At 37.0% G+C, this 21,184-nt stretch overlaps 4 protein-coding genes across 7 annotated transcripts in view; 3 read left to right on the top strand and 1 right to left on the bottom strand.

Annotated features, from left to right (window-relative positions):
* The window catches only part of LOC100187263 (nucleolin 2-like), a 3,824-nt gene extending 1,987 nt beyond the window's left edge, over positions 1 to 1,837 (top strand). Inside the window, exon 3 of the mRNA XM_026839068.1 lies at positions 1,412 to 1,837. Coding sequence (XP_026694869.1) covers positions 1,412 to 1,837 — 426 coding nt within the window. The remainder of the gene's footprint in view (positions 1 to 1,411) is intronic.
* Positions 1 to 10,463, top strand: part of LOC101242366 — a 12,398-nt gene extending 1,935 nt beyond the window's left edge. Inside the window, exons 1-15 of one of the 4 annotated variants that reach the window (XM_026839084.1) lie at positions 187 to 379; positions 843 to 960; positions 1,412 to 1,801; positions 2,599 to 2,676; positions 3,318 to 4,075; positions 4,524 to 4,586; positions 4,977 to 5,065; positions 5,636 to 5,725; positions 6,229 to 6,400; positions 6,856 to 7,021; positions 8,038 to 8,190; positions 8,475 to 8,589; positions 9,089 to 9,260; positions 9,524 to 9,768; positions 10,292 to 10,463. In XM_026839084.1, coding sequence (XP_026694885.1) covers positions 3,997 to 4,075; positions 4,524 to 4,586; positions 4,977 to 5,065; positions 5,636 to 5,725; positions 6,229 to 6,400; positions 6,856 to 7,021; positions 8,038 to 8,190; positions 8,475 to 8,589; positions 9,089 to 9,260; positions 9,524 to 9,768; positions 10,292 to 10,306 — 1,359 coding nt within the window. In that variant the 5' untranslated portion in view covers positions 187 to 379; positions 843 to 960; positions 1,412 to 1,801; positions 2,599 to 2,676; positions 3,318 to 3,996 and the 3' untranslated portion in view covers positions 10,307 to 10,463. Of the gene's footprint in view, positions 1 to 186; positions 380 to 842; positions 961 to 1,411; positions 1,802 to 2,598; positions 2,677 to 3,317; positions 4,076 to 4,523; positions 4,587 to 4,976; positions 5,066 to 5,635; positions 5,726 to 6,228; positions 6,401 to 6,855; positions 7,022 to 8,037; positions 8,191 to 8,474; positions 8,590 to 9,088; positions 9,261 to 9,523; positions 9,769 to 10,291 lie in introns of those variants that run through there. The other 3 variants (XM_026839085.1, XM_026839086.1, XM_026839087.1) reach the window with 3 other exon arrangements.
* Positions 10,464 to 11,996: 1,533 nt separating this feature from the next.
* LOC100182499 lies at positions 11,997 to 17,954 on the top strand. Its single transcript, XM_026839069.1, has 11 exons — positions 11,997 to 12,014; positions 12,241 to 12,423; positions 13,229 to 13,288; positions 13,630 to 13,724; positions 14,247 to 14,351; positions 14,638 to 14,821; positions 15,315 to 15,480; positions 15,716 to 15,880; positions 16,286 to 16,397; positions 16,741 to 17,002; positions 17,369 to 17,954. The coding sequence occupies exons 2-11, from the start codon at positions 12,375 to 12,377 to the stop codon at positions 17,632 to 17,634; spliced, it is 1,464 nt and encodes a 487-aa protein (XP_026694870.1). The 5' UTR covers positions 11,997 to 12,014; positions 12,241 to 12,374; the 3' UTR covers positions 17,635 to 17,954.
* Positions 17,955 to 18,803: 849 nt separating this feature from the next.
* LOC100180161 (protein RFT1 homolog) overlaps positions 18,804 to 21,184 on the bottom strand; it is a 7,140-nt gene continuing 4,759 nt past the window's right edge. Inside the window, exons 10-11 of the mRNA XM_026839091.1 lie at positions 19,834 to 19,997; positions 18,804 to 19,196 (exon numbers count right to left, since the gene is read on the bottom strand). Coding sequence (XP_026694892.1) covers positions 18,917 to 19,196; positions 19,834 to 19,997 — 444 coding nt within the window. The 3' untranslated portion in view covers positions 18,804 to 18,916. The remainder of the gene's footprint in view (positions 19,197 to 19,833; positions 19,998 to 21,184) is intronic.

The raw sequence follows: 21,184 nt of genomic DNA, 5'->3' as shown, positions 1-21,184 counted from the left end.
ACGACAATTGCTCCAACCCAGTGGCCACTAATGGGTTGTCCAAATTATCAGCCAGGCAAAAAAAAAACCCAAAAAAATAATCACCCACAAAGTAACATACATGGTAACTCGTAAGCTGGCACGAGGTGTGAAACCCGTGTTATAACGACTGTCGTTTTCCGGCCACGCGAGGATAAAGTAAGTTACATTCATTCATTACTATTTTATAATACTTACTTTTCAGTTGTCCTTCTGACACTAACACCTGGTACATTGGCCAGCATTGTCAGGTGTATGTTCACTTATGGATGCCAATTCTATTCTTTGTTGTTGTTTTCCTTGTATTGGTCATCATAGTGCTGGCGTTCTGCTTCTTTTACCACAGCAAGCCTTCAGAAAAGTAAGTACCTTAAATCATTTTAAGTTAACATAACTCTTACTATAATATGGTGGTAAGACGGGACAACTTTAGTACATAATGTCCAAATATCCTGATCGTGTTTCAAACAATTAACAACGGTCTATCGGAGTCGTGAAAATACGGTCTTATAATTCTTTACTACAAAATGGGACGAGAAAACAGAATGAAAAGGTGTCCCATCTGCCCCGCCCTACTAAACACCAGTGAAATGAACTGTTATTAAATTAGTTCAATCTGGCCCTGGTCTAGTGCTCATAAAATTGGATAATTCTTGTAAAAAATAACATTCAGAATCAAGCGATACGAAATACGTATAGCTAAGAAAATTAAGTTTAACCATATCAAAGCATTTGATTTTATCAATTTAAATTCATTCATTTATACAAAGCTACCACACTACTGGTAAAAGTTTAAAGCTTTTTTTACAACATTTCTACCACAGGAAACCACCAGTCGAACAGTTAAAAGGAAAAACATACAAGAACAAACACGCAACTGCGCAGCGAAAAAAAGATTCGACAACAGAAAATACAACAAATACAAAGCGTCTCGCTCTAGAGGTAATGTAGAGTCTCTTTTAATTTTATTTTTTTGTTAAAATGTTTGTGGTTTAGCAGAATTTTATAATTAATAAAAAACACATTCCAAAACTTTGTTACTATATAGTATACTGTTGGGTACTTTGAGTAGATAGTTATAACATATTATCCTATATATCCAAATAATCTATTTTAGAGTCATATAATATAGTAGGAGGGGGAAAATGGGACGCCTTTAGCACATAATATCCGAATATCCTGATCGTATTTTAAACAGTTAACAACGAAAAAACGGTCTATAGGATTCTTGAGCTCATAGTTTTATAATTTCTTGAAAGATTCTTGTTTACTACCACATTGACGAGAAAATAGAGTTGAAATGTGTCCCAACTTCCCCCACCTCACTATATCAAAGTCATGGCCCATTTAACTCCAACCTACTATATCTTTTTTTATTCATATTTTTCAACAGCCTAGAGCTCCGATTGTTACAACCGACAACCAACCATCAAGTCATTTTAATACTCAAGACAACAGCGCAAAGCGACACATCTCGTTTCAAAAACGCAGCTTAGACGAAAGATCCTCCTCATCAAGCGATACTGAGCATATTGAACCGTACGCAGAGGTAAGAGTGGACCATGGGTCCTCAATGGAGGACTCCGACAGCTCTTCTTTATCCTCCGGGAACGATGTTTCGATCACTCCATACAATCCTGCGAGAGTTGACCCTAGATCCCTCGAAGAAGATGTTGAAAGTGAATCTTCGACGTCAACAGTCTCATCAATGTCATCCATACATACGCCTAGTATTGTTCCTCATGATCCGCAAGTGAGGGATCGAAGCCAACCAGAACCGCAGGTGACTTATTTTAACAGATTCCTATTAATGTCGTGAGGAACGCAGGGCATCTGATTTTAGCTTTGTATTCTATGTGGGTAAGGTTCTTGTGGGGGATTTGGGATCTAAGCCAGATTTGGCCCATTACCCCACCATATACAATTGATAATTGTTGTACGAATACCGCTAAGCACAACTTCGCATATAAAGTGGAACCCGACATATCATAGTGTTCTATATGAGTGAGGTCTTACGGCGAGACACGCAATAGGGATTACTATAAACAAAAATGCCTGATAGTCGATTTAGTAATTTTGTAGGGATGTCGGTTGCATTTGCTACTGTAAGTGTGTTAGTGTGCAAATATTTTAAATAGAAGTTAAAAAACTTAAAAAGGCCCTCAGTTCTCTATAAGCTCTTTAAAAATCACTTGTTTTACACGTAAACTTGCACACGGTGCATGAGTGGGAAACTTCTCTTATACCCCTTTATTCGCCTTGCCACATTAGAGGGCAAACATTCATTTATTCTTTCAACAATATCACTCACATCATTTAGCATGTATGGCCGCATGAGGTCGTTGTTGCAACTTATATTAGACTGGGGTAAGATGGTGCATGTATTCATTCTCTTTTATCGTCCCATTTGGTGGTAGACTAAAAACATTACTAAATTTCATAACCGCATCCTCACGGGTCTAAAATAGGGCTGTTAATTGTTAAAAACGCGATCAGAAAATATGGGATATTATAAGCTAACGGTATCCATCTTACCCCACAGTACTATATACATATTAACCTACAAATCATTTCATTTAGACGAGGCAACCATTTATAAGCATGATTTGAAGTAATCACTGCACGAAACTAAACACTTCCACTTTGTTTGTTCATATGGTAGGTATTCACTTTTCAATTTTTTCTAAAACTGGTTCACTTTATATCTTATAGACTGCTTGTACACCAGTTATAAAATTTAACATTAATTTTCCTTTTTACGCAATAGCAAGCGACTGATTATTTACATTTTATTTGCGCGCTTTCCTCTACCATGTAAGATTCAAGAGGGGACAGGTTCAAGGCTTGATACTGCCACCATTGTGGGCGTGTGTGTCTCAACTTGGTGATCCCTTATTATAGTAGACTTAATTGTCAGTAGCCATTATGTACCAAAAATAAAACATTCAATAAATAATTACCAACAAAGTTACATACAAAGAACGAAAATTTGTGTACATGTTAACTCGTAAGCGGGCACGAGGTGTATGGAACAGAACAACCGTGTATAACGACTGCCGTTGCCATGCGAGGATAAATAAGTTAAATACGTGGTAACTCGTAAGCGAGCACGAGGTGTATGAAACAGAACACCCATGTTAAAACGACGGTAGTTGCCCCGCCATGCGAGGATAAATAAGTTAAATACGTGGTAACTCGCAAGCGGGCATGAGTTGTATGAAACAAAACACCCGTGTTATAACGAGTGTCGTTGCCCTACCACGCCAGAATAAATAAAATTCCTTCATTCTCTTTTCCAGATCGTTTTTATGAGCGACGAAATAAATATATGAATGAGAAATACACAATGTACAACGCTATGTACAAAGCGACATTTTGAAATCATCTTGTGAACAGCAAAGATTATAAACTGTCGTACGTTTTCAATACTTTCGTTTTGAAACATATTTTGCGCCCTTTACAGTTTGTCATTCCCTCCGCCCTTTTCTCTTTTTGAAAGCGCAGGAGAAATGGGATGTGTCAACATAACATGCTCTACCAACAAAACTACGATGCTGTGTGTGTGCGTGTGTGTCGCTGGATATTTCCAGCAGTCGCTATAGTCGTACAGCTTTACCGTCATGCCTGGAAACAGCTATACAGAACCATAGACCGTTAACATTGAAAGGATAATATCGGATTTTGTATCATTATATGAACCGGCTTTATAGGCAGCCGTATAGCGACGAGAGGTCTTGGTAGATAAGGTATATATGATATAAATGACATTCAGTATGTCAGTAATCTTTTAGCGGCTCATCTGGTATAAAAACGCAATGTATTTTCAATGATTCGTCTGCTATCTGGCAAAACTTCTTAAAAAATTCTACGCATCCTTTTTTATACCATTTCAGCCACAAAAGGAGTAATTACATTGTGTTTGGTGGCAGATGTAACAGAATACTTGAGTTTGCCAATAACTGAAACATCGGTTTCGAAATGAGATTAATTAATAGCAGAGATATGTCACCAACTATTCTGGTGGTTCTTTATATAAACGCATTCTGTTCTATACTAGGTAAGTCGCAAATAAGTATTTTCTAACATTGATTTAATTCTAATGAATATAACTGTCAAGTTTTATTTCTGAGTCTACAGTTTTTAATTAAATCAAGTGTCTAAGTTGTCCTTATATTAAAACGGTTAAAATAAGAATGTTTGTTATGTATAAGCACGGTTATAGTATTCATTTATAGCTGTCCCGTTCGATTAATTTAATCTGTTTAGACAATATATAGTATATAGACCCTATGGTGGGGTAAGATGGGACACCTTTAGTACATAATATTAATATATCCTAATTGTGTTTTAAACAATTAACAACGGTCTATGGGAGTCGTGGGATACGGTTTTATAATTCTTTGAATCTTCTTCGTCTACTACTAAATGAGACGGGAATTAGAATGAAAAAGTGTCCCATTTCCCCCCATCATAATATAATTTATAATATGATTAATATTTGACAGTAAATTCGCAGCGAAACGGAGAATTTCCTTTGACATTCCAGCCCTACCCTCCGGTTTCTAAAGGTTTGTATGAATAGATAGAAGAATGCACATTTTATCTTATAATTACAAACGCGGCAATTTGGATATGGTGCTACGAAATACACAACAAGCAAAAATCATGTCTACGAAATACGTAACAAGCAAAAAAATCATTAAAAAATGTATTTTACAAGAAAGATATTTCGCCTAAATGGCATCGTCATCAGTCTCTTATTTAAAACAATAGACGTAGTTTGTTTCATTATTAATTTGGTCTAATTTACTATAATTGTTCTAATATATTTATTAAAACTTCTCAGCCGCCAGTTTCTAGAGGTTTTATTTAACGAATTAAAATTCTTCAATTCTGAATTCGCTGTTTTATTTTAAACTTTATTTGTTTAAATTTAAATCCAAAATCATTTCTTGCAGTTACTTTGCTAAATAAGGTGTACACAACCGGTGTGACGATACGTAATAAAACAAACGACGCATTCAATCAAACCATATTTACAAATGCAGTAAGATGAATATTAACTATAGTTAATTATAGGGTGGGGAAAAATGGGTTACCTTTTTATATTTTGTTTTCTCGTCCCATCTGGTGGTAAACAAAAAAAAACGAGGAATTATAAAACCGTATCCTCACGACTCCCATAAACGGTTGTTAATTGTTTTAAATACGATCAGGATATTTGGATATTAAGTGCTAAACGTGTTCCATCTTACCCCACCCTACTATATTCTATATACGTGAGGTTTTATATACACGGTTTTTAAATGGACCAAAATTGTAGGCTAATCCATTATCCAAAAGTGCAATAAACATTGTTTCGTTCCCGTTCCAAATTATTTTGCCCTAACTAAAGATATTATTTTATTTTGCCCTAAATATTTCTTCGTCCATATAACATAGTGGTCACTAGTTGGTTGTCTAAATTGTCAGCCATACATAAAAAAAATCACCAAAGTTCGATGCGTTGTAACTCGTAAATGGGCACGACGTGTATGAAACAGAACACCCGTGTAAAAACGACTGTCATTTTCCGACCACGCCAGGATTAGCAGGTTATACAATTATTACTATACAGGCAAATAATTTTTATGGAGGAACGCCGAGCTTGTCGGGTTTCATTAGTGTTGTCATCAAATCCAGTGTTCATCGCGTGGACGGCCAAACGGTATTTATACTATATTTTAAATATTACATATATTCACAAAAAAAATGTGTCGGTGTTGTGGCATACAGGCTGCCTCTGGTACTTAAATGACGGGTTCGAGGCTCGTCGCTGCTACCATTGTGGACGTTAGTGTCCTTGGGCAAAACAGTTATCGGCGACCAGCTGTCACTTATGGGTTCTCTATATTGTCAGCCATACACTACAAAAATTACCATCACCAAAGTTATATGTGTGGTAACTCGTAAGTGGGCACAAGGTGTATAAAAACAAAACACCCATGTTATAATGACTGTCGTTGACCAGCCATGCCAAGATAAACCAGTTACATACGTGGTAACTTGTAAGCGGGCACAAGGTGTATGAAACAGAACACCCGCGTTATAACGACTGTGGTTTTCCAGCCACGCGAGGATAAATAAGTTACATTCATTCTTTTATACATCTATAGCAAAATTTACTTCATTGATATAGTGGTCAATTATATAATCATCAATTATTCATAGGTTGTTTACGATGTGACGTACAACTATACAAGCTTAAACGAAAGCGTTGTCGGCTCCGATGTTGCCATCACGCTAAATATAGGCAATGCTAATGCTGTCAAGACAGGACTGGAAAACGATACCGCTTTCAGTTCTTTGTATACTGTTGATAATTCAAGCATCGAGTTTCAAGGTCATTATATTGTATAGTAGAATGGGGGAAGATGGGACACCTTTTCAACCTATTTTCTCCTCCAATTTGGTAGTAAACAAACATTCAACGATTTTTTATGAAACTTTATCCTCACGGCTCCCATAGACCGTTGTTAATTGTTTAAAACACGATCAGGATATTTAGATATTATGTCAAAGAAGTCCCATCTTCTCCCACCCTACTGTATTAATGGTAACTTGTTGGTACTATTTGTGTGGTAGCCTTCATACAAGTTATCAGAACATGCGTGTTATAACGACTGTCATTGCCCCGCCATGCGAGGATAAATAAGCTACATATGATGGTAACTTGTTAGCGGGCACGAGGTGTATGAAACAGAACACCCGTGTTATAACAACTGTTATTGCCCCGTCACGCAACTGAGGACAAATAGTGCCGTTCGGTCTAACTTTTACTGACTTAACTTTTTGCAGGCAACTCATTATGTATTGTTAATACTGTATGTGGTGGGACATACGAGTATTGCAATGAGACCATTAATGGCGTCAGTATCAACTGTCTTCCCAACTGTTACACTGGCATATGTCTCAATGATGCGTGGTGCATACAAGGGGATCCGAACACACAACCGATTTGCAGGTTTTTGATAAACTTCTACTAAAACTTGTGTCTTTACTACGAAAAATCTAAACGATAAACTGTAATGGAACGGAGGCTAAACACTAAAAAATTATAAAATCGTATCCTCACGACTGTAAAAAAGCATTGTTATTTGTTAAAAACACGATTACGAAATATGGGAGAATACGTGCAAATGGTATCAATCTTAATTGCTGCTACCGCTATGGGCGCATGTGTCGTTGGGCAAGGCAATTTGAAGCTAATTGCCCAACCCAGTGGTGGCTTATTGGTTGATTAAAACAAAAATCACCCACAAAGTTATATTTGGGTAAGTTCCCAGGGAAAAATGTTTCCCATTGGCTACTTATAACTTATTTTTTGAGAAATCTAAAACTCTGGTTCTGACTAAAAATAACAGTTGTTGGATGCAACATATTTTGTACATTTCTTTTTAAAGATTTGTCTTCTTGATAAAAAATTGATGCTGTATTTTACCTTAAATTGTACATTATGACGTATGACCATCAGTGACCTCTACCGTTAACACGTTATCAATAAAGAAAAAGGACGATAAAACATAAATTTTCACATTAGATAAAATAAACTGTCTAAAAACATGTATATATTCAAGTAATCTTCGTTCGAAATCAGATTTAAAGATTTCTGATAAAAATGTCCCGTGTCTGCGCATGCACAGTAGCCGATGGGAAGCAGGTTTCCGGGGAACCAGATTTCCGCGACAGCGCCATTAAGTGTATGAAGATTCTTCATTTACCGCAATACTATAGAGAACTCATAAATGCATGTATATTAGGGATATTTCCGGACCGCATGATATATGATGCAACTAATTTTAAAAACTTTTTATGTCCAGTTATTTAAAGAATTATAAAACCGTCTCCTCACGACCCCCAATGACCGTTGTTATTTGTTTAAAACACGATCAGGGTATTTGGTTATTCTGTGCTAAAGGTGCCCCGTCCTCCCCTACCCTTCTGTATAAAAATTATGTTATGTTTACTTTTTATGTCCAGTTGCCGTGGTAGTACTGTGTGGTGGTATGTGGGCGGCAGATGCGAAACTTTGCTCCACATCTGGATGTTGGTTTTGTTGGTTCTCTTCGTTGCAGCTGTGCTTATTCTCATTCTTATTATCACCATCGTTCGTATCAGGAATTTAAAGAACAAGTAATAACTGTACTGTGTTTTGTAGGGTGGGGTAAGATGGTACACGTGGTATTTTGTAGGTTGGGGTAAGATGGTACATGTTTTTATGGTCGTTTATCATCCCATTTGGTAGTACCAAACAATACTTACAGATGTATATTCGTAATATTCGTATATCTCTTAAATAGCATTATTGGTTGTTAATAAACGATTATGGATTAATAGAATATTATGTGATAACGGTATCCATCTTACCCCTACAGTAAAACTACCACTTTGATGTTCTGACATTCGTTGTTTAACAGGAAATTTAACGAACCAAAAGTGAAAGATAAGAAACCGTTTTTCAAGAAAAAGACGGAAGACATCAAACACAAACTTGCGCCTCAAGCGAAACATAATTCGACTTCTGACCATGAGGTTTGCACTCTTGATGATTGAACACGGGAAACTATGAACCAAAAAGTTTGGGGTTTCCACCTATAGCCATACACCTAATGAAACCTAACAGAATAGAATGAATGAATATGTAACTTTTTATCTTGTCGGGAAACGACAGTCGTTATAACACGGGTGTTCCGTTCATACACCTCGTGCCTGCTTACAAGTTACCACACACGTAACTTTGGGAATGATTGTTCATTTTTGTATAATTTGGGTAAAATGTAAACAGCGCACAAGGTACTACTGAGTTGAAGCAATTTCCGTCATGTACAGTACTGTGGGGAAAGGTGGGACACCTTTAACACATAATATTCAAATATCCTGATCGTGTTTTAAACAATTAACAACGGTCTATGAGAGTCGTGAGGATACGGTTTTATAATTCTTTAAATGTTCTTTGTTTACTACCAAATAGGACGATGAATTAAAATAAAAGGTGTCCCATCTTTCACCAACTCTATTTTTGTTACAACAGGTACCACGTGAAAATCTCCGAAGAAGCGAGAGCAGCGGAGAAGAAGAGCGACCGCCTCAAGATGAATCTTCAACAAGAGATATTACTGAAACCCCACCTCCGCCATCCGCTCGTGATGGACACGATTCCAGCAGCAGCAGTGATTCTTCCGATGACAACACTTCAGTACAGAGTAAGGATAAGTGCTGCAAAAACGTAACAGATAAAATCAACCCAGCCAAGTGTATAATAAAGTTGAAATGCTTACTGTTCTGGTCGTTCTATCTGAAGAAGAAACTGACGATGCCATTTAGGCAAAATATATATATTTATTATCAATTGGTTAGACTTGTTTTTATTATCTGCTACGTAAGTCTGTATTGCTTTACATATACACAACTGTATGAGCACCAGATCAGGGTCAGATTCACAAATTTATTACAAGGTATTTCTCAGATCGCAGTCAAGGAAACGAAAACGATGAAAGCAGTAGCGACGAAAATCAACCTGTTGGCCAAGTTGCAGTTGTAGCGACCCGGCTACCATCGTCATCAGACAGTAGTTTCAGTTCAGGTGACGAGCCGTCTGTTATAGAGAACTACAGTCCAAGCCCAGGTGCCGGTGCGCATTTGTACGCAACTGTGAATAAACCGAAACCTAAAGCACGCACTGTAGCTGTGGAAGATCCAACTGTTCCTAAGGTGAGATAAATACAATAATAATATAGTAGGGTGGGGGAAGATGGGCCACCTATAATACATAATATCCAAATATCCTGATCGTGTTTTAAACAATTAACAACGGTCTATGAGAGTCGTGAGGATACGATTTTATAATTGTTTGGTGTTTTGTTTACTACCAAATGAGACGAGAAAATTGAAAGCGTAGATTTTTGTTGTATAATATTTACAACAGCAGCATCTATTAATCACTCATTACCCCTATAAAAAAAAACTAAACGAAAAGTTGTCCCATCTTCCTCTATCCTACTATATATGACATGACAAGTTTTACTTTTTTCCTTGGGTACGATAGCGAACAGTTCAGAACTTTTTATGCGTCCATAGTTTTTGTGATGTTTACAAACAAATATGCAACCTGAAAGGCGATATTTTAAAATCGTATTGCGGTTTATTATTAACTGTTGCTTTCAACTTTTCGAAGTCACCAAATAGCATTTGATGCCACGAGATTGAATATTGTAACAATGCGACGTTATTTCAGATAACAACTGTATGATGTATTGGTGGAAACGAAATCAAACCAAATATGTAGAATACCACAAAAGTTTCTTCAATACCATATCTACATCAAGCATGAATATGTATATTCAATATCTATATATATTGCATATATGCGGCAATGAATGTAACTTGCTTTATCTTCGCGTGGTCGGAAAACGACGGTCGTTATAACACGGATGTTCTGTTTCATACACCTCGTGCGCGCTTACAAGTTACCACGATTGTAACTTATTTATCCTCGCATGGGAAAAAACAGCAGTCGTTATAACATGGATGTTCTGTTTCATACACCTCGTGCGCGCTTATGAGTTACCACATATGTAACTTATTTATCCTCACAAGGTGGGGCAACGACAGTTGTTATAACACAGGTGTTCTGTTTCATACACCTCGTGCCCGCTTACAAGTTACCACTGATGTAAGTTTGAGAGGGATTGTTTTTGTTTTTGTTCGTATCTTAATGCGTGTTTTGAATGTGGACATATATGTTTATACTATTACACTTGCTATATAGGGTGGGGAAATGGGACACTTTTTTATTCTAATTTCTTGTCTCATTTGGTAGTAAACAAAAAACAATCAAAGAATTATAAAACCTTATCCTCACGACTCCCATACACCGTTGTTAATTGTCTAAAACACGATCAGATATTTGGATAATATGTGCTAAAGGTGTTCCGTCTTATCCCACCCTACTATATTAATTGCTGCACATTATGCAGCTGCATAACTGCATTGTTTATCATTAAGTACCGGGGGGGGGGGGGGAATACATTAAACTGAGTACTAAAATGGGACGGGAAAATAGAATGAAAAGGTGTCCCATCTTCCCCCACCCTACTATATTAATGCATATTCTGCTGTTTATTCATTCTGATACATTTTGTTTATTCCATATTCATTATTACACTTCACATTTATCTACTTCTGCCGTGAATAAAACGACAATTTTGTTTCAAACTTATAAAATATGCTTTTTAAAAAAATAGTTTTTATAACTTGGTAAAAGAAACTAAATGAATATTTTGGGATCCATCGTCAGAAAAACTAAGAACGGAAATTTTACAAAAGCGAAAAGAAGCTTTTATTTATAGAATATTGCGCTGTAAAAGTAAATAAAACCTCTTGACAAAGATGAGACACGGGATATTAGCTGTCGCATTTTCGCCTTCGTATTTAAACGCAAGAGCGGTGTTGGTCCTGAGCAAACAAAACTTGGTGGAAAACGATTTTTCTTTTACTCGTAACGTCATGTTTAAATAGTGTGTGACGTCATACCACGTGACGGGTATGTTTGCTTTGTAGCTCCGCATATCTCGCACGAGCAAAGCGCTTGCTTTCAAAGCATAGATAAGGTTTTCACTACCCTGCCTATAGCAGGGCGCAATTAATGGTTATAGGAGCGAGTAGTAAATCGCAGTGTTGAGATAACGGGAGGGAAACCAGTAGTCCTACACTTACGGTGTACATTTAGGGCGGTAGGTAACAATACTGTTCTAGCCGTTATACGCTTCGTTGCCCGTGCATATATTTAGGTGGGTCGGTCTGTGGTTCTCTACATACCTAGATACGTAGGTGGATGGAAACCAGTGAGGCGAAAAGGGTTTTGTTCAATTACTCGTGATGTATGGAGATCCCATACCATGACATTGACGTAGAATGTTGGTCTGTGGACTAAAGCTCTTGTCAGTTCAAGTACACAAGTAATATTTCCAACGTTGTTATACTTCTTATGGAAGGAGATAAGAGTCTATACAATGTCTGTTAAGCTTAGACGCTAGACAGTTAAATCTATTTCTTGCAACTAACAGTTTGGTGTCAAAATATTACGAAACCAGTTCGTTGACAATTCGTATTTCACGAGTCTGTTTTCAGAATACCAGACTGTATAATCGCTTTCCATCAAATATTAATCGGTTTGCGCAACAGCTTTACAGCTCTGTTAAGTTGCTATCACTCAAGAGCGTTTCAAATATTCGGATCGATAATAACAAGCCGTTATTATCAATACAAGAAGAGACACCGTTAGTATTACATCTACTAATGATATCAACGAATCGAAAATGGGTTGGCAGTATGTCGTTTTGATTCTATGCAGCGTTGAAATAGCTCGTAAGTAAACTATACGTTTGTATTTATGTTTTAGAGTTTATAAGCCTATATTAGCCTTGTTAGGTTGGGGTAAGATGGTTCATGTGTTCATTCTATTTTATCGTCCCATTTATTAGTAATTAGGAAATGTTTACATAATTGTACAACGGTATACTCAACAACTCTAAAATACCGTTGTCAATTATTGAAAACACGATTAGGAAACATGAGATATATGCGCTAATGGTATCCCATCTAACCCCACAGTACGATAGGTTGTATTTGGCATTGTATAGCTCAAATTACACTACATTGTGCGATCACACTTGGCCTATATGTTTATTGTATGTGAATAAGCTATTTTCTCATAAAATGTCATCATTTTAAGATGTGTTTTCATTTTATATTTTAAAAAATCGTGTAGTAGGGTGGGGGAAGATGGGACACCGTTTTATTCTATTTTTTTAAATTTAAGTTTAATTTAGTAGCAAACAAAGAACATTCAAAGAATTATAAAACTGTATCCTCACGACTTCCATAGACTGTTGTTAATTGTTTGAAACACGATCAGGATATTTGGATATTATGTTCTAAATGTGTCCCATCTTCCCCCACAGTACTATATACATAATTATTTGTTTGTATGTTGCACAAGAACGTTTGTTTTTTTTAGGTTTTTTTTTAAAGTTTTTTTTTTTTGGTTTAAAAGGGGGGGAGTCGCGACCCCGTAAAACCCCTGGCTCCGCCACTGTGTGCGACAATGTAACAGAGGAATATTCCAAACAGTTCCAACACCAAATGTTATAACATCATAATTATATTCCAGGTTGCCAAAATACAAATACATTTCCGTTGGTTAACGTGAACGATAGCGTCGCTGGAGTGGGTAAGTTAATAACATAATACGTATGCCAATATATAGTAGGTTGGGGTGAGATGGCCTGGAGGTGTGTAATTAAGTTTGTCACTTTGATTTTAATGAATTAGATTAGGGCAGGGGTGTTTTATTTTATTTATTGTCCCATTTAATAGTGCATAAAGATTATTTACATAATTACATAACCGTATCCTTAGGACTAAAAATAACCTTGTTAATAAATAAAACGTTGTTAACGTTGTTAATTGTTTAAAATATAATTGTAAAAAATGGGACATTATATGCTAACAGTTTCAATCTTACTCCACAGTACTATACACATATATGTTAAACCACGATTGTCATTACAGCGTCAACCACACAGAAAACTTACACGACCAAGGTTCGCCTCATCGCAACAACCACTACAATTACTGCGTTTTCACCTGCAGCATTTCAAACAGCGGTACGTAAAAACATACAGCTGTAATATATACCAGGGTGGGGTAAGATGGGATATGTTTTCGTTATCATTCCTCGTCCCATTTGGTAGTAAACAAAGAACGTTTATATAAACATATAACCGTATCCTTGCAAAAACAATTGACACAGAAGTAAAAACATACACAAGCACAAATATATATAGTAGGGTAGGGGAAGTTGGGACACCTTTTTGTTTAGTTTTCTCTTTCCATTTGGTAGTAAACAAAGAACATTCAATGAATTATAAAACCGTATCCTCACGACTTCCACAGACCGTTGTTATTTCTTTAAAACACGATCAGGATATTTGCATATTATGTATTATTTTTTTGGCTTTCATTGATGATAAACTATTTTTACAGAGTTATTCGTCAGTATTCTTACAAGTGTTAAAGCGCGCGGCAAAGTCGATTGAACTATTAAAAAAATCGATGTTAAAATACGGGAGGTTATGTGCTCTCCCAAAATTCCCTACCCTACCGTGCATTGACTTTGCTTATTTCAGGCAACCGCGTTTTACTCCACTACACTGGGTGGGGCGTTCGCTGTGGTGAGGAACATAGTAGGGGTAGCAGGTCCATCAAGCACTGCTGGGTTGCCAACGTTTGACGTAAGTTATTATATCTCTTGGTATGAGCCTGTTATTTTTAACGCTGTTTTGTAAATTAACTTAAAAGTAAAGTATGTGAAAATGATATCAAATAGAAAATATGACATTTATTTAAATAAAGCAAAATAAATATTTCTTTAACAAAATATGTCAAGAATATAAACGATCTCTCGATTTAAATTCCTTATTTATTGTTGTTGTTTTAAATAAAATCTACGAAAATTTTCCTTATACCAGAAGGTTTGTTTTTGAAAAATATTAAAATATGTCTTACTTTAATCTACAGGTAACATACAACGTCGCTTACTCGTTTTCCGTTTTACAAAGTCCTCCTGTTGTCACGGACCAAGACGTTACGACTGAGATAGGAACCTACCAAGCTGTGATAAACGGGATCACTAATGTACCTGGGAGCTCTTTGAACAACTTCTACGTCTTTGATATAAATCCTAGTGTGTTTACATTCACCGGTAAGGGATTGTTCGTTTATCATTTCAATACAGCAACAATATACAGTAAGGTGGGGGAATATGGAACACCTTTTGACTCTATTTTCTCGTCCCATTTAATAGTAAACAAAGAACATTCAAAGAATTTTAAAAACGTATCCTTACGGCTCCCATAGACTGTTGTTAATTTGTTAAAACACGATCAAGATATCCATCTCCCCTCACCCTATATAGAAGAACCCTACGTTCTGACACACAATACTCCAAACGCTCAGACTCCACGCTGCTACCATTGTGGGCATACATGTGTTCTTGGGCAAGACCCCCAACGGCAATTTTTTTCAACCCAGTGGTCCCTTCACCAGCATTAAAACGGTTGTCGTTGCCCCGTCACGCGAAAATAAAGAGGTTTTGTATGTTAACCTAACTGACATTTACTAATACTCTTGTTTTTTCTAAAGGCGATTGCAAACGTATCCTGATATGGGCTATCTATAATCCAGCTGCTTTTCAGGTTCTAGTATTTGCAATGCTGCTGGAACGAATTGTACAGCGAATACAGTTTGTAATGAAACGCTTGCTGGTGTAACTGTTATTTGTGTCTCTGGTTGCAAGATGGGATATTGCCAGAACAACGGAACTTGTGAGCAGGCGAGCGTTTCCGTAGCCCCAACTTGCACGTGAGTTGGAAGTAAAACACTTTCTTTGCTGGTCTACTGTTTTTTTTATGTTTTAACTTTTCGGTTGCGCATACTGTTATATAGTAGGGTGGGGGAAGATAGGACACCTTTACATTCTATTTTCTCGTCCCACTGGGCAGTAACAAAGAGCACGAGAATTATAAAACCATATCTTCACAAACCTTTTTTTGTTTTTTTTATACATTTTTTAATGAAGTAAACCCCTATTTTTCAGTTGCCTTTCCAAAGCCGATGTCTGGTTTCTTGGCTCCACATGCCAAACACGAGTTGAACTGTGGATGGTGATTGTGGCCGCTGTTCTTGCGTTTCTTCTCATCATTGCTGCCATCTTACTGGCGTGTTGCTGCTATGCTACAAAGCGACGAAAGAAGGAAAAAGAGTAAGAGTTTGAAAACTATCAGCTCAAATATATCTTAGCCACAAATTTAATTACGCGGTAACTCGTAACGGGCATGAGGTGTATGAAACAGAACACCTGTGTTAGAACGACTTCCGTTGCCCCACCATGAGAGAATAAATAAGTTACATACATGGTAACTTGGAAGCGTGCATGAAATGTATGAAACAGAACACCTGTGTTAGAACGACTTTCGTTGCCCGCCATGCTAGGATAAATAAGTACATTTTATATTCACACACTTGTTGAACCCTTATGTAACTTGACTCTTTAAAATTGTCACATACGTGGTAACTTGTAGGCTGGCACGAGGTGTATAAAACAGAACATCACCCGTTATATACTGACTGTTATAACAAAATAAATCACATCCATTTATCAAAACAGAGCGGATACGTTTTTGGTGAACGGTAAAGATCAATTCTACACCAACAAAGCTTATCTGAACAACGAAGCTGTTGTGAAGCCTGTTAAAGTCGAAGCTATGCCGAGATATGAGGTAATTATGTTACAATCATCCATCGATCGGTGCCGTAGAACAGTGGTGCTCCTGCACCCAAGCTCAATGCTGCTATACCATTGTTGGTATGTGTTCTTGGGCAAGACACTTAACGGCAATTACTCCAACCTAGTGGTCACTAATGGGTTGTTTAAATTGTCCAGTCATACATTAAAAAATCTCTAAAAATAATAAACAAGATACATAAGGGGGTAATTCGTAAGCAGGTACGAGGTTTATGAAACAGAACACCCGTGTAACGACCATCGTTGCCCCGCCACACAAGGTTCAATAACTTAATTCTTTCATTCATTAAAATCGTAATTTCTAACTATTTATAAAGGAAAGAAACGTGGACGCTTACATCGCGAGAAGACGGCGATCACGTTCTCGTTCAACGTCCAGGGATCGCCATCGAAGAAGGGAAAGAAGACGAAGTGACGACAGCAGTCGCCATCGACGTCACCGTTACTATGACGACGAATCAAGCCGCCGACGTCACAGAAGAAGCAACAGCAGTGTCAGCAGCTACAACAGTTTTGAAAGTTCTGACAGCAGCGACGAGGAAAATACAATTACTAACGCGACCCCAGCCACTTCCACAGGTATAGGTTTATGATTTTATCTGTTAATTTTATTTAAGTATAGTTTTAAGTTAGTACAGACGTTGATTTTTACCTGCAGCGTGTGTATAACGACTGGCGTTTTGTTGCTAGTCTCTTTGCTATACTGTGTCCGAAGACATATAGTAGGGTGGGGAAAGGTGGGACATTTTTAGCACATCATATCTAAATATCCTAATCGCGTTTGAAACAATTAACAACGGTCTATTGAATTTGTGAGGACGCCGTTTAATATTTCCTTTGAATGTTCTTTGTTAACTATTAAATGGGACGAGAAAATAGAATGAAAAGTTGTTCCATCTCACTCCACCCTCCTATAAATAAAGTTATATTATGTTTAAATTACAGCACATCGAGCACCATCTTCGACGTCCAGTTCAACTTCACACGATTCAGCAAGCGTGGGTGTTCAAGACGCCGGCAATTCCCCAATTCGTTGGTTGGAAACGGAAAAATCTCCCCCAAAAGCGGGAGGCAATAAATTAGGCAAGATCGATATCGCTGCTAGGAAAGGTTGGATGCCAAGTCTTGGTCCTCAGATGTTTGATATTGGTAGCCAAGAAAGATTGGACAAGCAAGACACGCTACCAGGTTACGGCGAAACCGATATATAACAAAAACTGCACAGTAGAGGTCCGTATATAAACATGTCACTACACGACTACAGGGTGCTCGGAAAGCAACTGCGAACTTACATATAAGACTGTGGGGGAAGATGAGACACCTTGATCACATAATACCCAAATATCCTGATCGCATTTCAAACAATTAACATCGGTCTATGGGAGTCGTGAGGATACGGTTTTATAATTCTTAAGAATGTTCTTTGTTAACTACCAAATGGGACGAGAAAATAGAATTAAAAGAAAGTGACCCACGTTAGCATCAATACAGGCTTGGACCCTTCTTATTTTATTTCTAAACACCTCAATCAGCTCCTGGCAATTATTAGCACAGTTACTTTCCGAACACCCGGAATCCACCCATTTTAGCATGCAAGTTGATCAATATGTTTAACCAAGATTATATTAACCGCCGCAGTAAAATTCCTCTGTATTTGTACGTTTTATTTCGCGTTTTTGTATGATAATAAATGTAATATTTTATCGATGTTTTTTTAGTAGTAAATATTTGGAAATAGTTGACGGGCATTTGGCGTCGTGGATTTATTAGCGGTGCTTGCCTCCCAACCAAAAGATACACGGTTCGATACTAATGGGCGTATGTGTCCTTGCAAGAGACTTACCGCGAATTGCTCCAATCCAGAGGTTACTAATTAATTGTTGTCCAAATTCCCAGCAATACATAAAAATATCAAAACAATCACCTACAAAGTTGCACCCACGGTAAATCGAAAGCGGGCATGAGGTGTATGAAACAGAAAACTAGATTTTATTTATAAATATTTTAAGTGCTATTGCGGCGAGGCGCGCCAGGAGATCTAGGATTTAATCCAGAGTTGAGGTTCGAGGCTCGACGCTGCTACCATTGTGGGCGTATGTGTCCTTGGGCAAGACACTTAACGGCAATTGCTCCAAACCAGTGGTCACTAATGGGTTGTCCAAATTATCAGCCATGCATGAAAAAATCCAAAAAAACAATCACCCATAAAGTAACATACATGGTAACTCGTAAGCTGGCACGAGGTGTTAAACCCATGTGATAACGACTGTCGTTTTCCGGCCACACGAGGATAAAGTAAGTTACATTCATTCATTCAGTTAGCACATAATTCCAGATCCCCACTCCATACAAGTAAAAGATTCCAGACAATCCAACAATATGCGCAAATCACCAAACGATGTATATTTGTTTCATATGTTTAACTGCGTAACAAAAAGTGCTGCATAGGTAAAATTGCACGAATTTAATAAATAGCCACCAAATAAAAAATCTTCATTCTGCTTTCTTCTTTTGAAAATACTTCGACAAAAACTGATCCTTTAAAAATTGTACCATGTCTGTTTCAGTGAACCAAATCACTACTGCAGTAAATATGCAGCATACTGCACCAGTAATAACATGAAAAACACGCAAAAGTAATCCCTTGTTGCAACAGAAGAAAGATTGTGACATCATACATATTATGCTGCTTAAACAAAGTGTCAAAATAACAGAAATCCCAGGAATTAATCCAAGCAATGGTGAAGCAATGGATTGGAAGTTTGAATAATATCTGCAAAAAAGTTTAATATTTATATTTTACTTTTATGTGAATGAATGTAACTTATTTATCCTTGTATGGTGGGCAAAGACAGTCATTATAACATGGGTTTTTTATTTCATATACCTCGTGCTCACTTACAAGTTGCCACATATGCAACTTTTTTGCGTGATTGTGTTTTTTAACATAGTGTATGGCTGACAAATCAGACAACCCAGAAGGTTCCATTGGCCCAAAGCAATTGCTGTTAAGTAAAATTAAATTATTTATAATCCTTGCTTCAAACCATTAATTCTGAAATTGTCAGCTATACAAAAAAAAAACAACGACCGATAAAGTTGCATAAGCATTAACTTATAAGCGAGGCGTATGAGTATGCCATCTGATAACTTCGGAAGTTGTCCTTTCATGTAAAAATAAATAAATTACATAAATTCATACAAAAAATGCACCCGTAAGCTGACACGAAGTTTGACTCCTGTTATAACAACTGTGGTTTTCCGGCCACGTGAAAATAAAACAAGTAATATTTTTTCTTTATCTAATAGGGCGACTGAAAGATAGGAAAGTTACTTTGCCCAAATTGCAACGGGAGGACCATTTAATTTCATCAGAATATGGAAATATTTATAAAACCTTTAACACCAACCGATTAATGTAAACCACGCTATGAAGAATCCTTGCCAACATGTTGAGGCAGTTTGCGATGATAAAACCAACCGAGCCAATTGCTTTGGTCAGATAATACGAACATGAAAGGAAGAGAATTGAAAACAATAACATCTTCTTATTGTACCTGTAAATTAAAATAAATAATTATGTGTTTTAACGAGATTGCAATACCTTTACAAAACAATTGACTTTACAAAAGCAATACTTTTAAAATACCTACTTGGATAACTAAGTAATCACAATCTTTCAAAACCAGGACTTAAAACAATTTGTAGACCCAACAGCCCTGTAGTTTAGTGCTTGAATGTAACTAAAGAAAACCAGGTTCGACGCTTAAAACTGACATGTATATGTGTGCTTGCAAGACACTAAATGGACATTGCTCCAGCTCAGTTGTCACTAATGGGTTGTAGCACCCGGGGTGACATTGTAATGGGCCAACTCTGGCTTATATCTCAGGTCCTATGCCATGCTACACTGTTTCTACTTTTTACTGACAATCTTTTCCACACTTCCATGTTTTTTTTCATGTTTTTGGTTTGCTGTTGATTTCTTTCTCTTGGTTCTTTAATATGATCTTCGCAATCGTTTTCAAATAAATAAATAAAAATTATCTTTAAGGTGGCTGTACACAGTATCCGGCATGCAAATTCGCTTGCGAAGTCGTATGCAAACCCATTACTGAGTTCCGCATGCGGCAGCGAAATCGGGACAAAACAGACAAAACGGACGAATTCCAGATACTGTGTACAGCCACCTTTAGTAGGGTTGAGAATTTAGATAACCCATTAGTTACCACTGGGTTGAAGCAATTTCTGCTAGGTTACTTGAACACAAGCAAGTTTAAAGTGCTTACAGCTTTGTGTTTTGAATCCAGTACCTTCTGTTTACGAGGTACACGTGGTATGTGACTGGTTTTGTTTGATTTTGTGCAGTGTTGTGTCTTGATTTAAATCTCCTTAACATACTATATATCTAATTAGGTTGTAACCAGTAGTGAGAATGGTGGGTATGAAACAGCCATTGTTAGAGTGAACGAGGAACCAGAATACGTGAGCATTGCCCAACTTCCACAACCACTGTATGAGCCTATTAATCCACCGCCCTGACAAAGTGGTGACTGCGGGATTGTTTGAATTTTATTCAATAATCGATTCAGCTTTGTGTTTTTATGTTTTTATATTAATGCTTTAAACTTTTTAGTTTTGTAATGTATAATAGATTGGGGTAAGATGGGACATGTTTTCATTCTTTTTCTAGTACTTTTTGATTATTAACGAAAAACATTTAAAGAATTATACAACCACAGTCTTCCGATTCTCAAAAAG

The sequence above is a fragment of the Ciona intestinalis genome, unplaced genomic scaffold, assembly GCF_000224145.3.
Source record: "Ciona intestinalis unplaced genomic scaffold, KH HT000150.2, whole genome shotgun sequence".
NCBI lineage: Eukaryota > Metazoa > Chordata > Ascidiacea > Phlebobranchia > Cionidae > Ciona > Ciona intestinalis.
Note: the sequence above shows the minus strand (reverse complement) of the source record. Positions and strands in the feature narration are given on the sequence as shown.

Excerpts from the sequence above, each read along its gene's own strand:
- LOC100182499 (XM_026839069.1), top strand. The coding sequence starts at position 12,375 with ATGGGTTGGCAGTATGTCGTTTTGATTCTATGCAGCGTTGAAATAGCT. Across the intron at positions 15,481-15,715 it reads TCCGTAGCCCCAACTTGCAC|TTGCCTTTCCAAAGCCGATG; the intron begins GTGAGTTGGAAG and ends CCTATTTTTCAG. Across the intron at positions 15,881-16,285 it reads CGACGAAAGAAGGAAAAAGA|AGCGGATACGTTTTTGGTGA; the intron begins GTAAGAGTTTGA and ends TTATCAAAACAG.